Raw genomic sequence first — 13998 nt, forward strand, 5'->3', positions numbered from 1 at the left:
TGCCAGAGCTTATGAGGTCTGACCTCATCATGAGCCAAAGGGACAGAAGAGCACACTCCATTGTCCCACTCTTTACCTTTCCTAGAAGGTGTCTGCACTCCTTCCCTCACCCATTTTCCAGTCGCCAGAAGTCATCTCCTAATGCAATCAAGGTGAAGGAACATGGCAGAAGCCACAAAAGGAGGTGACTGGGAACAACACAGGGGCTGGAGCCTTCTCACTGCACTAAAAGCATTTGTCAGTGGTGCCAGTTAGCCCCAAAGACAGGTAACTAGTGAGACCCTCAGTTTCTCAGTCCAAGTCTCAGCTGACCTCAACAACTTCCCAACACACCATGACAACACTTCCAGGTGGAATTTACAGCTTGATTTTTCTACTTTCAGGTTAGATGCCCCTTGTTTTAGCAAGTACCTCAAATACAGTAAGTCCATATCATACAGATCAAATAAGGCAGGCTTAAAAGAGGGTAGAACTCAATACAGAAAAGATACTTCCCAACAGGAGAAAAAAAGAAGTAACTTTTGCCTCAAACATACCAGACACAAGGGACAAATTAAAAAGGGAAACCATAAAATGCTTGCCCAGCTCCTTTTTATAATCCTTACATCTGCTGCTTTACAGTGAAGTTCCATCTACTGTGTATAATTAGATATATGTTCCATGATTCTATTCTATACAGACTTGAGACTTATCTGTACATTTTTTTAACCCCAAAGAAGTTTTAACTGAACCAAAAGCTGTAGTTAGACCAGTACCTCACTCAAAGTCCTCAGAGGTGCTGCAATGCCAACAGATGAAAGTTTCAGCCCATGGTCTGCAGACTTGTGCAAGTCAAGAGGAACATACCAGCTTATTGCTGCCCATCTTAAGCTCCAGAACATTTAAAGATCCCACATTAGTATGTTACATCGTACCAAGCTCAGGGCAAAGCCCAGTAGGTTTCCCAGAACAGCCCTGTGCTCATCCTGGCCCAACTGCAAAACACAAATCAGCCTTTTTGTTGTTTACTAGGTAAAAAATGAAGCTTGGTTGGGTTTTCTTCATCAGTTAAAGGGTTACTTCCTTGGAGCTGGGAAACCAGACAGAGAGATAAAAGGCCACCAACTCCAGTGTCAAAAATACAGCAGGCCAAAGAGATACTGGTACCGACCTTAAGAAACTCCAAGAGCAGCAGGTCCATGAAATGAACATGACCCAAATACCCAAAAACCAAACAACACCATGAGTGGGGGAAAGGGATAGGGAGACCAGGCAACAGTGATGCTCCCAGTTTGCAACCACTGCCCACGCTAATTGCTTTGGCATAAAGAAGATCTCAACCTCATGGTCCCCACTTTGTAATTAAGCACATAAAATGTGCACAAGGATGGAAGGAAACTGTCTCCACTTGTAAGCGAAGGACTAACCACCCCATGCTTTACTGGGGCAGGGAAAAGAGCATTGCTACTGCAAAATTCCCAAATGTACATCCCATTCCACTTAGGACCAATGCTGTGGGCACTCCTGGGAGAAGCTGATCTGCCAGCATCTTCACCAACCATGAGGAAAATCAAAGAGATAAGCAACACTAGACATGCACCAGCCGAGCTAAGAGGATGAAGCATTTCTCTGGAAACAATCGGGTTCTCTAATAACAGGGCTGCAGCGGCGGCGTGAAAGGGAGGGAGGAGGAGCAGGCGGGGAGAAAGGGACTAGCTGGATATTTATCCCATCCTCATCTTTGTGTTATCAGTACCCCGGTATCAGCATTGTTCAAAATGGCTGCTTAGATGGTTGCCAGCAGCAACAACAGAATCGGTCCATCTGCTGGCATTCTCCTTAATCTATCTCAAACACTCGTCTTCTTTTTAAATGCACACAGGGGAAAGAAGGGGGAAAAAAAAGTCTGCCTTGTACAAAGAAACAGAATCCTCCTATAACAGAGCCTTTTAACTAGATTTTATGCCACCCCTGTTTCCAGGACACACAGACAAAAGTTAATTTTCCGATAAAAGAACCAGTGTAAGGTGCTTTTTTGTTATGAGATCAGAAAGCAAATGGAATTTGAATTGTCTGCAGTGGCATGTATCTGACAAAGATTAATTTAAACAGATATTGTCTCTGAAACCAAAGTCCATTGAGCGGCTTCACAGCCTATCAACCATGCGAAAGCAGCTCCTTAGCAGCACTGCTGACTCCACCACTTTCTTTAAAAATGGCTTAACCTATTTCTTGTAAGATAAAAGGTCATATATAGTTCTATTTTACAAACCCATAATAGCCAAAGCCACACCAAGTGAGGACAATCGGGAGAAAATAATAACGGGGGGGGATTTCCTCCCCCTTCACAGACAGATGCTTGACACTTGCTGGGTATTTTTCAAAGCACGCTGGTAGTGAGTGGCTGCAGCACTGCCGAAATGTTTCAACACCCTCCGAATAGAATAAAAACCACGGGGCCCCTGAAGGTCTCCAGTGCAGGATGCAGGAGCCCACCCCAGGGTGGAGATGCTGCAGCAGGACACCACCACCATCACGGGATGCTTCTTTCACTGGGATGTAGAGCCACAAGGCTGCAGGGACAGCACAGGGGTTCCAGCTCCCTTGGTCACTGGGCCAAGCAGGCAGGGGCAGGCAAGAGGAAAGACCCACTGCTCCCTGGGTGCTCACTCACCCCCAGCCCCTCTCTGAACACTGGGGTATTACTTCTCCTTTTAATCACAAGAAACAGATCTGTGCATGCCATCAGCAGGCCGTGCGGATGGAGACAGCTGCTCAGACTTCAATGGGACACACACACACACGCATACACAGAGGGGGAAAAAAGCTGCAGAAATCCAAATCCTGCAATTTCTTCCCTTTTTATTTCCAGTTTATACAGAGCACCGCAGGGAAAACTCTACCAGACAGTTTCAGAGCATTTGATATAGCAACGACCCAGCTTTGGGAAAAGAACGAAGGAGAAGCAAAATAAAAGATGACAGCCAAAAGCACTTTTAATATAGTTTCAGTACTTTCAAGAGAAAGCTTCTGTACACAGAGCAGCCAATGAACTGTTACCAAAATAAACACAACTGGCTTTAAAAAAAAAATTTAAAATGTCTTTCTGATGATCAAGAAAATCAAAAGAGATGAGAATTAGAGAGTGAGACAAAAAACGCATTTATTTTTCATCCTCCAGATACACTTCTTTTAATTTGGAATCCAAAGCCATTGTAGTTCATTAATGGAAATTTTATTTATCTCGGGAACCATTTGTTGCTTCGCCACTCCTTTGACAGGGCACTCATCTTCATCAAGGCAACCACACAAGGCACAGCATGAAGTATCTCCTGCCACCCAGCCTTTAAACACCACATAGCACCAGTAGCAAGGAATGCCTGTCACTGGTGTCCCAAAGCAGTCACCCACATGCTGGTATCAGTCAAAGGACAGAGGCCAGAGCTACTTGTCAGCATCCCAAGCAGGGGCACAGCCTGCCCTGACCTTGCCAAGGTCCCAGACACCGAGCCCCCGGCGTTCCCACGGGGAATCGCCCCGCTCCAGCAGCTGCGGGACACGGGCACTGTCTCCAGGTGCAAGGACAGCAGCCAGGCAGATACCACGCTGCGTCCTGCTGAGCAAAGCTCAATAATGATTAGCAGTCTCGGTCAAACGAGCTGGGTGGTGAAGGTGCAGGCAGCTCATTATGGGCATCAGCGACAAGCAGGGCATAGCCAAGGGGAGACAGACCCCCCTGTCCCATTTTAACCCAGGGCGACAGCAGCAGGACATTAGCAGACAACAAGCTGGACCAATATATCCACATGCAACCCTTCCAAGCTGGCATCCCAGCAGATCTGCTTCCTAAGCACATTCATGTCTTTGTTTTTAATGAGGGAAAAAAAAAAAAAAAAAAAAAGAAAAGAAAAATCCCTGGCAACACGCACCTACAATGCGACAAGTAAAAGCCCAGGGTTTTATTAATTTGTGCATTACTTTAAATGCACCATTTTACAAGGACTAACCCCAATCCTGCATAAAATCCTAAGCCATAAGCTTGAGACAAAAAAAGGAAATACTCTTAAAACGCAGTGCTAGAAAATCCATTTTGAGAGAAATGTGGTGGTGTCATGCACAGGTGAATCCTCAGCTTTTAATAAAACAACACCCACCACACCAACCAAGTGGAATCTATTCATATTTAAACATCAGGATTAAAAGAAAAAAGCCTTTGAAAAATCGAATTTAATTTCTGGGACATTTTCTTGTAAAACCATGAAGATGCTTTCCTCCCCACATCTCCCACAAAGGGGTTTTGAAGGACCTGTGTCTCTCTGTGAGATGTTATCAGAACCTTTCCCAACTCCTGTTGCAAAGGCACAAAAGAACTTGGGGTCAAGCCCACATATCAAATCCTTGTGAATACAGGTGAAAAATGAAATGGGCTCAGCACGTCTCTCCTGAGCATGGAGGAGAGCATCTCCAGGGCCTTGGCAACTCTGTGGGCAGACAGGGAGAGCTCCCCACTGCCATCCCATATCCTGGCTCCAGAATCTAGATTTGTCCTATTGCACGTATTAGCACAGCCAAGGTTTGGTGCCTTTGAGTTTTTATTTTCATTGGAAAACAGATCAATTTCTATTGATGCTGATGCCAGATAAAGTGAAGGCTCAGCAGAGGCAGGAACCAGCACCCAGAGAAGTCACTTTCCATCCCACCTCTCATACCCAAAAGACCAGGACTATAACAATTCCATGACATAACCTATTCAAGACAGCATCAAATGTACAATAGGACATACCACAAGCTCATTTTTAACACCCTCAAGATATTTCACACCTCCACCTCCTTGCAAAATAAAGTCACTGGCACCAGCCACAGATGGAGAGATTGATGGAGAAGCACAGGTTCAACCAATCACCTGACTCCTGCTGAACAATACCAGGAGGCCATCCCAGAGCCCACCTGTCCAGGTGTGCTCCACTGCCCCACCAGCAGAAACAAGCCCTAAAAAGCAAAGGCTCCTTCCCCACCACCTCACCCAGGAAGCTACAGGAGTTCAGCTCCTCAGAGAGCAGCCAGGGGAACAAAGTCAAAGCCTCACACCCCTGGGAGAAACAGCACAACCCCCTCAGCCCCAGAAGAAAATTCACTTGCTTCAAGCACAAAAGTAGCACCATGCAGCAAGAAGCCTTGGCCTCACACTGGAAATTCCCAGGCCTGGCCACCTTGAGAGGTTGAAGAGATGCTGCTGCTCCCCCAAAAACCATGCCCAGTTCCTCACCCACGTGAGCTACTCCAGCCTCAAGAGGAGCAGGGGAAAACCAACATCACTACTAAACACAAAGCTGTCCATGTCATCTAAATGCAAAACCCCTGAAAAATCAATGCAAGCACGAGGTTCATCTGAGCTAATCCCAGAGAGGAGCAGGTCTCTCATTGGGAAAGGGGAGCAGGACATAACCCCAGAACCAACAAGGACTCCATCTCCCCCATGGACCAGGTCCTCCTCCAGAGTGAGGTTCCAATATATGCCAAGGAAATACATAAGCCCACAAACTCTTCCATCCTAATACTATCAAGATTATTTTTTAAAAACTTTTTTCTCTTCAAAGAAAATTTAAAGCTGACACACCACAAGACAATTCACAGCTGAATGTGACTTTACAGAGCTATCAGATAGACAAGCTCATTTAAGTTTTCCAAAAGTCCTATCTGAGGTTTGAGGGACTAATCATAAAACATCTAACATCAAAGCGAGCATCAAATAACAGCAAAGCACATTCCCTCACACAAAGCTCCAAAAACAAAGCAAGCAGGCACATGTGGTTTATGTTATTGCAGTTTTAGCACAGTTAAATATTTCCTAAAATATTCTCTCTAGATGTGAGCAAAATTAAACTCTGCTGTGAATGACACGCAACTTGGAAGCCAAAGACTAAGCTTTATAAAGCACAGGTGAGCTGAGAACAAACTGCTATTTGCCAGCTCAAGCCAGAAACTAGGACTCATACTCTGAAAAATGTTTCAAACCTACTTATTCTTAAAGCCAACACTAAATATTATATTTCTTGTGCTTTACTTTTCAGGTCTCTGGTCTCTAAGTTAGTATTATTTAATTAACTACCTAGTTCAAAAGACACCCCAGCCTCAGAAGATCTGTTTATACTCTTTGAAAAAGACTCAAAAAGCCAATAAATAAATCTGCTTAAAATAAAAGGTTAAAATTCCAGCTGTCATCCCAGCTCTCCCTACACTACCAGCAAGAAACTCTGGTGGTTTTCATCATCATCTTTTTCAGTTTCTGTAATACAATCCAGAATAGGCTCAAGAAATATCTCACCTATGAGGGAGCAGCAATAAACAGATCGTAAGTTCTAATGACTAATAATGTTTTGTTTTAATTATATATGTTAAGAAAAAGATAATTAGAAACCTAAAGAACTTAATGTATATTTAAAATGTACAAGAGTTTCCATCATGATAGGGCTAATGAACCTCTGCCAGCTCCTTTTATGTGGTTTAAAGCATTTTAATACATAGGGTAGGATCAAGTAATCTACCCGTAAAGAAAAACAAAGTAAAAATTAATTAGCAAATTGGATACATGTTGTACAACAAGCAACCCACACAAAAACTAAAAGGATACAGAAAAATTAAACTCCCTTAGCAGCACTCAGACACAGGACACCGGGAATTAACCTGAAAAAACCTTTCACATCCTATGGCTTTCCTTCCAAACCTGTTCCTGCCGGATACAGCTTTAAAACCAGACCCAGGAGGAGACCAATCTTTACACAAAACAAAAGCAACCACAATTCACCCTAGAGAGCCCCATCAAAGTGTTTTCCCCAAAATAAACAGCCCTATAAAGCAACACACCACTGGATATAAATTTAGACTCTGCTCCATACCACGTCACAGGGGCAGGAAACCAAACACTTGCCTAAAAGTGAGCATTTTTAGGGGAGAAGAAAAAAAGAAGTTTAAAACCTAAAAATAGCTTTGAAAAAAAAGCTAGAAGTGGTTTCAACCACATTGGAACTCATTGGTATTTTTACCTCTGAAGCTACATTTCAACAGGCATCATTACAAACATAGAGCAACACAAGCTGAAAACAGAAGTGTAATAAAAAGCTTCCAAATCTGAACTCCTCCAATTAAAATGCATTTACAGATATCATTTACAGGTATCAGGTCTTGCTTAACCTCTGCCCAGTCAGAAGGCTGTTGAAGCAAGGTTAGAAAATCCCCAGCACCTACATGTCCAGTGCAGATACCAGACTAGGAAACTCATGACTGACCTGCAAAGCATCAGATAAAATATCCAGAATTAATTGCAGGTTTGAAAGAAACAGGCTCCCTCCAAGTGTTTACAAAGCCAGGGCATTTTAAAGCCCTGCTTCATTGTTATTCTAACAGCAAAAGTAAATTCTGCCTATGTACTTATGGCTGGACCGCATACCTTCCCATTGGGGCACCAAGGCTTATCTGTGGGTAAGGAGCACATACCGTGTAGGTTCCTAAGCGGCTGGTTACAATCCAAAGAACAACACAAAGCTCGATGCTTCCTCTCCTAAGCAGTTGTAAAACCAATGAAAAAGGAGAATTCCCCCCTAAAATTACTCAGGACACTTGCCCACCCATCAGCATCTGAGATGACTCGAGGGCAAACCATATTACACCATACTGGGAAGCGCAGGCGAGAAACATGAATTTGTTCTGCCAGATCACAGCTTACTGTCAAAATCCACCAAAGGTCTTTTCTCTCTCCAAAAACCCAAGAGATAATAGTGTAAAAACTTTTCTTCATAAATATTTATGCAAGTGAACTTGTTAAAAATTAACCGCTGTCGTTAAAGGTTTTGTATCCTTTAGGATTCCCGGCATGCAGTGCAGTTGCATGCTTTATATTAAGCCTGGCATTTCTGCATTCCTTTCCTGCATGCTTTTGTCATTTGTCTAAAAATTAAAAGAAAAAAAACCCACACACCACACACACACAAAGACGGGATCTGTACACATAATAATAAAGCAGTTTTTAAGAAGACAAAGATGCCTGTGTTCAACATCCAAGATCTTTCTTTGAGCAGGGGAAAAAAAATCAATTTAATGACTCCAGTGAGATCAGGGTTTAAGCCTCGTTTAAGTTTTACTAAGCATGAAGGAATTATTGGTTGATAATGTGGCATATATGTTTTTTTCAGACCTGCCAGCTTTGTAAGCACGAAGGAGCCAGAGCCTGAAGCACTTTGTGCCCATGAGCACAACCCTCACCCCTCCACACCACCCTCCACTGCCAGAAGGTCATTCCTCCTGGATTTTGTCTTTCAATTTTTCAAAAGGATTTTTTCCAACCACACAGAGAAGGAATTTCACATCTGTACTACCCCTATTTTTTCACAGGTCTGAGTCAGAAACACAACTGTATAAACATCTGATCTTTATTAACAGAAAATCTCAACTGTGCAAACCTCAGGTCATGGCGCTGGGAGCCAGTGGTGTCCGTTAAAGGGATCCTTAGAGGGGAACAGTAGTTTTGATTTAGTGCTGGAGAGCATCAAGGAAGCCAGGGTTGGAGTTTTATTTTTTCCCAAGACATAATGGTTCCCAAGTTCTATCTTAATTGCAAACACACACACGCAGCCACAAAGTGTTTGTGTCTCTAGTGGCTGGAGCTCTTCCACCTCACCTTCCAGAGGCATCCACAGGATGGATGTGGAAAGTTGGCAGAGGACATCTCAGCTTTGCCTCCTGTCTATAAACACACAGCCCTTCACAGTCTTTTGTTTGATGTAAATTTTCCTCCTCCAGTTCAGGGCTGCAAGGCACTGCTGTGACGTGGCTGCTCCTGGGACAAAACCAGAGGTGTCTGACCCCACATCACCCACTCACTGCCGTGTGAAGTGGAGCCACACTACAGCCAAGACCCGAACCTCCCCCCGCCACCCCCAGCTCCAAAGGCAGATTCCCATGGCGAGCATCCCGCGCGCCCCTCTCGGGCTGTGAACGTGGGAGATAAATCACCCACCGACTCTGCGGCGAGCGCTTCCAGAACGTGCTGCTTCATCTAAAAAGCTGACGGCTCGGAGGACAATGAGAGCAAGCTCTGGTTTCAAAGCTGGGGAGATGGTTTAGACTTGTCAGGGGGGGTACATGAAACACCAGAGCCAGGACCATCCTTTCTGTTCTCTGGCTCGGCCAGAGCAGCAGCAGGAAGTGCAGGCAGACGGGGCAGATGGGATGCTGGATACCAGCACTGGACATCACTTTGGGATGGCACTGCTCTGCTTCGTGTCCTGCATGCACCTGACCCCACCACCCACCCAGATCCTTCACAGAATTGGATAAAGGCTCACCAAAGCTATGTTTCAAAGACAAAAAAATTTTAAAACTCATACTAAAAGAAAATTCCTTTGTACTGAACCAATCCTGGGGTTAGGAAACCATCACCTCTGTGTCCCACTCCCACACCAGCTCATTGCATTCACACCTTGGTGGGCAGATCATTAAAACATTACCCTCAGCAAGCTATTATCTTCCTTCCCCCCTGATTTTAAAGTTCCTGAAGAACTATTCCTCTCCTTCTAAAAAAATAATTTAGTTTTGAGTTTCACAGCATTTTAAACAGAATAATTAATCATCTTAACGCAGCCCTTACAAAATATTAATTCACGCCAAAAAAAGAGGCTATAATCATATCCTCAGAGAAAAACCTTTTGTGCTTCAGGAATTTTCACTGCATGTCCTCAGAGGTGGGAGGAGAATTCTTCTGCTGCCTCCTATTCTCACATCTCAAATGGAAAATGTTTTGATAATGCTCTTCTGAATGTAAACTGTACCGAATGGGATTTTTATTATTTTTTTTAAGCAGCTTTTTTTTTCCCCAAAAGGAAGAATCGCTCTTTAAATAAACAGAGCGAACTACCCGTTCCTTACAACAAAAACCACCCTCCCTTCACTCATTCACGCCATACCCTGGCACAAAATGAATTTACATTTCGCATTTGCAAAACAAATTCTCGCCTAATGTCATTTTAATGGGAACGCGCATTTCAATCCCTTCCAATAACAACGGAGGAGCGGCTTATTCTATGTAAAACACCCCAATTTGTTTCTCTTTAAATATATGCGGATTTCAGATGGGGACAAGGACTAGAAGGACAGGGGAAGAGGAACATTTCCTCTCCGGCAATCCCCGTCCGCCAGCGCACACAAAAGCCACCTGCCCATGGAGAGAAAACACGATGCCATTATTCCCACCATCATTCCCACGGCCCCTTCGACACCGAACGAGCGTGAGAAGGCGGTGCGCATCCGTCCCCGACACGCGCATCACGCCAGGTCACCGGCGGTACCCGCGGGTCCACCCAACTTGTCACCCCGCACCGCCCCCCCGAGCGGCCCCGCTGGACGTGACCGTGCAGCGGCTGGGAAGAGGAAAGCGGGGGCTGGATGCCACCCCTAGAGATGTTCCAAGCAGGGAAAGCCCCTGATGGAGAGGACAAAGAGGAACGCTCGGAGCTGTTGGAGAGATGCATTATGTTTATAAGCCCAGCTCGCGGTGGAAAGGACAGGACCCCCGTGGGAGCGCGGGTGGGGGTGCTCAGGGGTGACCGGGACCGCGGCGGAGGGGTCGGGGAGGGCGGCAGGGCTGTGTGCCCTCCATACAACCCCCGACGGGTGCTTAGGGGGGGCGGCGCGGGGAAAGAGGGGTGGTCTTTATTTCCCCCTCGGACTGGAAGGACGGCGTCCAAGCTGCGGGCAGCTGCCACTGACCCCCGGGCAGACGCGCCCCCCGAGGCGGGGGGAGGTCACCCTCGCCCTCCCACCCCAAAACCCAAGCCGGCATCTTCCCGGAGGAGCGCACGGCTGTCCCTGCCCCCGGGGCAGGATTTTCCTGTCAAACCACAACCGCGCCAGACAAAAGGCTTAAGTGCAGAAGGGGATGGGGAGGGGGGGCACGGACGGACACAGATGAGCCCCCGGGGACCCCGTCCCGGCACTCACCGACTTGCAGCACGTTGTCCACCGCGCCGGTCTCCAGCAGGCGGATGCCGCGGCGGAAGGGCAGCCCCTCGCCCTGCGGCGCGGCGGGGGCGGCGGGCGGCGGGGGGCCGGCGGCGGGGCTCTCCTCGCCGGCCGGGGCGGGGGCGGCGGCGGCCGAGGGTCCCCCCGCGGCGGCGCTGGCGGGGGAGGCGGCGGCGGCGGCACGGCCGGGCTGGAAGCTGGAGTACATGCAGATCTGCCGCTCGCTGCGGGGGAAGCTCCAGTAGACGATGCGGCGCTGGACGGGCTCGGGGATGCGCTGGAAGCGGCCCTCCACCCGCTCGAAGGCCCAGCTCCCCGCCACCCGCTTGGCCGCCGCGTCCAGCAGCGACTCGGGCTGCAGCAGGCTGCCGGTCCCGCCGCCCCCGCCGCCGCCCCCCGGCCCCGCCGCCGCCGCCGCCGGCCCCGTCGCCCCTGCCGGCCCCGCCGCCGCCGCGGGGCAGCAGCCGGGCAGAGCCGGAGGGGCCCCGCTGGCCCCCGCGCCCGGCCCCGCCGAGCCGGCCCCCGCCGCCCCGGGACGGGGGTGCACGGCCCCGGTGCCCCCCGCCGGGCAGGCGCGGGAGCACAAGCGCTTGGGGCCCGGGGCGCCGGCGGGCAGCGGCGGGCGGAGCAGCTCCTCTCCCTCTCCTCCCTCCGCCATGGCTGCGACCGACTGAGCCGGGCGAGGGGAGGAGAGACGCCGAGGAGGAGGAGGAGAGGGCGGGGACCGGGGGGCTGGTCCCGCCGGCCGGGAGCCGGCCCCGCCGGGGCGGGACGCTCCGCAGCCCCCCGCCCGTCCCCGCCGCCCGTCGGGGCAGCGCTGCCTGTGGCACCTGCCCGGCCGCCGCCGTGGGGAGGGCACGGCCCTGGCACCGCCCGGTGTCTTCCTGGCCGTGCCCCCAGGCGGGAGGGGACATGTGAGGGATGCTGTGTCCCCCGTGCCGCAGAGGAAAGACTCACGGCGCTGGTGGGTGGCGGGCTGGCGAGGCCGTCCGAGCGCCGGGAGCCAGCGGGACAAAGGGGCACGGCGGCTCTGGAGGGGGCAGCGCTGCCCCGGGCTATCGGCGGGACCGGCGCTGATCCTGTGCGTGCCCGGCGGTGCCCGGTCCAGGCGCCCACTCTGACCCACAAATCAACACCCAGCCTCACCCATAATTCACCTACGGCATTACATCGAGCAGCACAGCAGACAGCAGTGCCCTGCCCTTCCATGGGCATCAGGGTTCGCTTTTTCTTTAAAAGCCCTGCAGCGAAGGTGCTCGTACCAGGCATCACAGCAGGGTCCTCGCACAGGAACCACCAGGTCCTTTAGAACACACGGCCCTTTGCGAAAGGAGGAGATGAAAAAGGTACTGCTGGCTTCCAGGAGCTCTCTTTTGCTCTCAGGTGGGATTACATTAAAGGGACATATGAATATATTCAACCTGAGTTGGCACCCCAAAATCCTGGGAGCTGACTCCTCACCAGCCTCTGCTTTCAGCCGAGAGTGATGGCAGAACCCCTGGGACCAGCACAGAGTGGGGCTGATGGGGGGACGGCTGTGGCAACTGAAGTCCACTTCTCTGGGCCTCTACACCCTGCCATCATTTTGCTGCTGTGTCCAGCAGGACACCGTTCCAAGATTTTCCCCGGAAATACATTCCTGGTTTTCTGTCCTGTCTAAATTTAAGTGACAAACCTCTGAGGAAAAGCAGAGCTCACAGGTCTCCGAGTTCAGTTTTCTTGCTATTATTCTCAGTGCTTTGAGAATCCAAGACCGATTCCTTCCTATCTGCAGTTCAGTCACATCTAAACCATTACCGGTTACTCCCTTGTTGCAGAGATCTCCTATTTATTCTTACTGACAGAGCAAGAGTACATTTCCTGGAATAACAGGGCGATGCAATTAGGGAACAGGAAATAATTATGTGCCTTTGCTCTGCCACAAGATACCTCCAAGCCCAAGGTCTCCTCCGCAGGACACGGAGGGAAGGAATCAGGAATCAGGCAGGTGGTGAGGCAGGCAGAGCTACTGCAATGAGAGATCTCCATTTTAGAGAGTGAGCCACAAGCTAATCAATGAAGGTCAGGAAGAGGTTTTCCTTGAAGGCTGAGGTATTCCTTGCTGCCGTTGGTCTTGTTCAAAGTGATGAGTACTAGCAGTGGCAGGGACTGGCCTGGGGCAGCAGCTGCACACAGATTTGTTTACGCACAGATTTTCCCCAGGAATCACATCCCCACTTCTTTAACCCTGAAGGCCATTTTGCTCTCTTTAAGAGTTTGTTGCAACAGGAAGCACTTGCCATGGGAGCAGGGCATTTTTGCCCATCACTTCTGCTCGGTGTTGTGGTGACAGGTCCTGGGGTGACAAAGGGCTTTGTCCACCTCTGCCCCTCCCTGGCTGCACAGAGGGAGCTCACAGGGCCATCCCAAAGCATCCTCCTGGCCCAAGGTGGAGCACATCTTCCTGGCAGAGAGCAGTCCAGCAATCTCAGGCTTTTCTGATGATGGAAGCTGTGGGCTCTGGTGTCACAGAATTTCTGCTGGCACCCATGTCTCCCTGAAGCTGCCAGGGCTGCTCAGCAAGAGAGCTGGGACACAGCACCCCAGCTCGTCTGGTCTCTCTGTCACCAGTCACTGCAGAGCTCACCTAGTGACAACCTTGAGTGTCCTTACTTACGTCGTCCCCAGACAGTGCCAATAAAGAGGATTTTAGACTTCAGACCAAGCAGGGATGTTATTCATTCCCAATGAGCTGACTTTTCATTGCATAAAACATATAATCCAGACTCAAATCAAAGCAAGGTTGGTGCAGTGGCTGGCCAGCCTGTCTCTGGGGGGTTAGCATGTTATTTCAAAGACAAACCAATTTATTTTTCCTCTCTCTCTTCATTCTGAGCATTTGTTACTCGCCATTCCTCCCCATCTTTCCCTGTGCCTTTCATCACTGCCTTGAATTTTGCAAGGGGGAGAGCTCTTCTCCTCCCAGGGAATGTGGACAGATCTCGTCTCCCCGGGGAAAGATGCAAA

At 49.2% G+C, this 13998-nt stretch overlaps 1 protein-coding gene across 1 annotated transcript in view; it reads right to left on the reverse strand.

The window, feature by feature from the left end:
• Positions 1 to 11665, reverse strand: part of ZSWIM5 (zinc finger SWIM-type containing 5) — a 94305-nt gene extending 82640 nt beyond the window's left edge. Inside the window, exon 1 of the mRNA XM_056497082.1 lies at positions 10972 to 11665. Within this exon, the coding sequence (XP_056353057.1) occupies positions 10972 to 11650 (679 nt within the window). The 5' untranslated portion in view covers positions 11651 to 11665. The remainder of the gene's footprint in view (positions 1 to 10971) is intronic.
• Between the last annotated feature and the right edge of the window lie 2333 nt (positions 11666 to 13998).

This window comes from Oenanthe melanoleuca, chromosome 8, assembly GCF_029582105.1.
Source record: "Oenanthe melanoleuca isolate GR-GAL-2019-014 chromosome 8, OMel1.0, whole genome shotgun sequence".
Lineage (NCBI taxonomy): Eukaryota > Metazoa > Chordata > Aves > Passeriformes > Muscicapidae > Oenanthe > Oenanthe melanoleuca.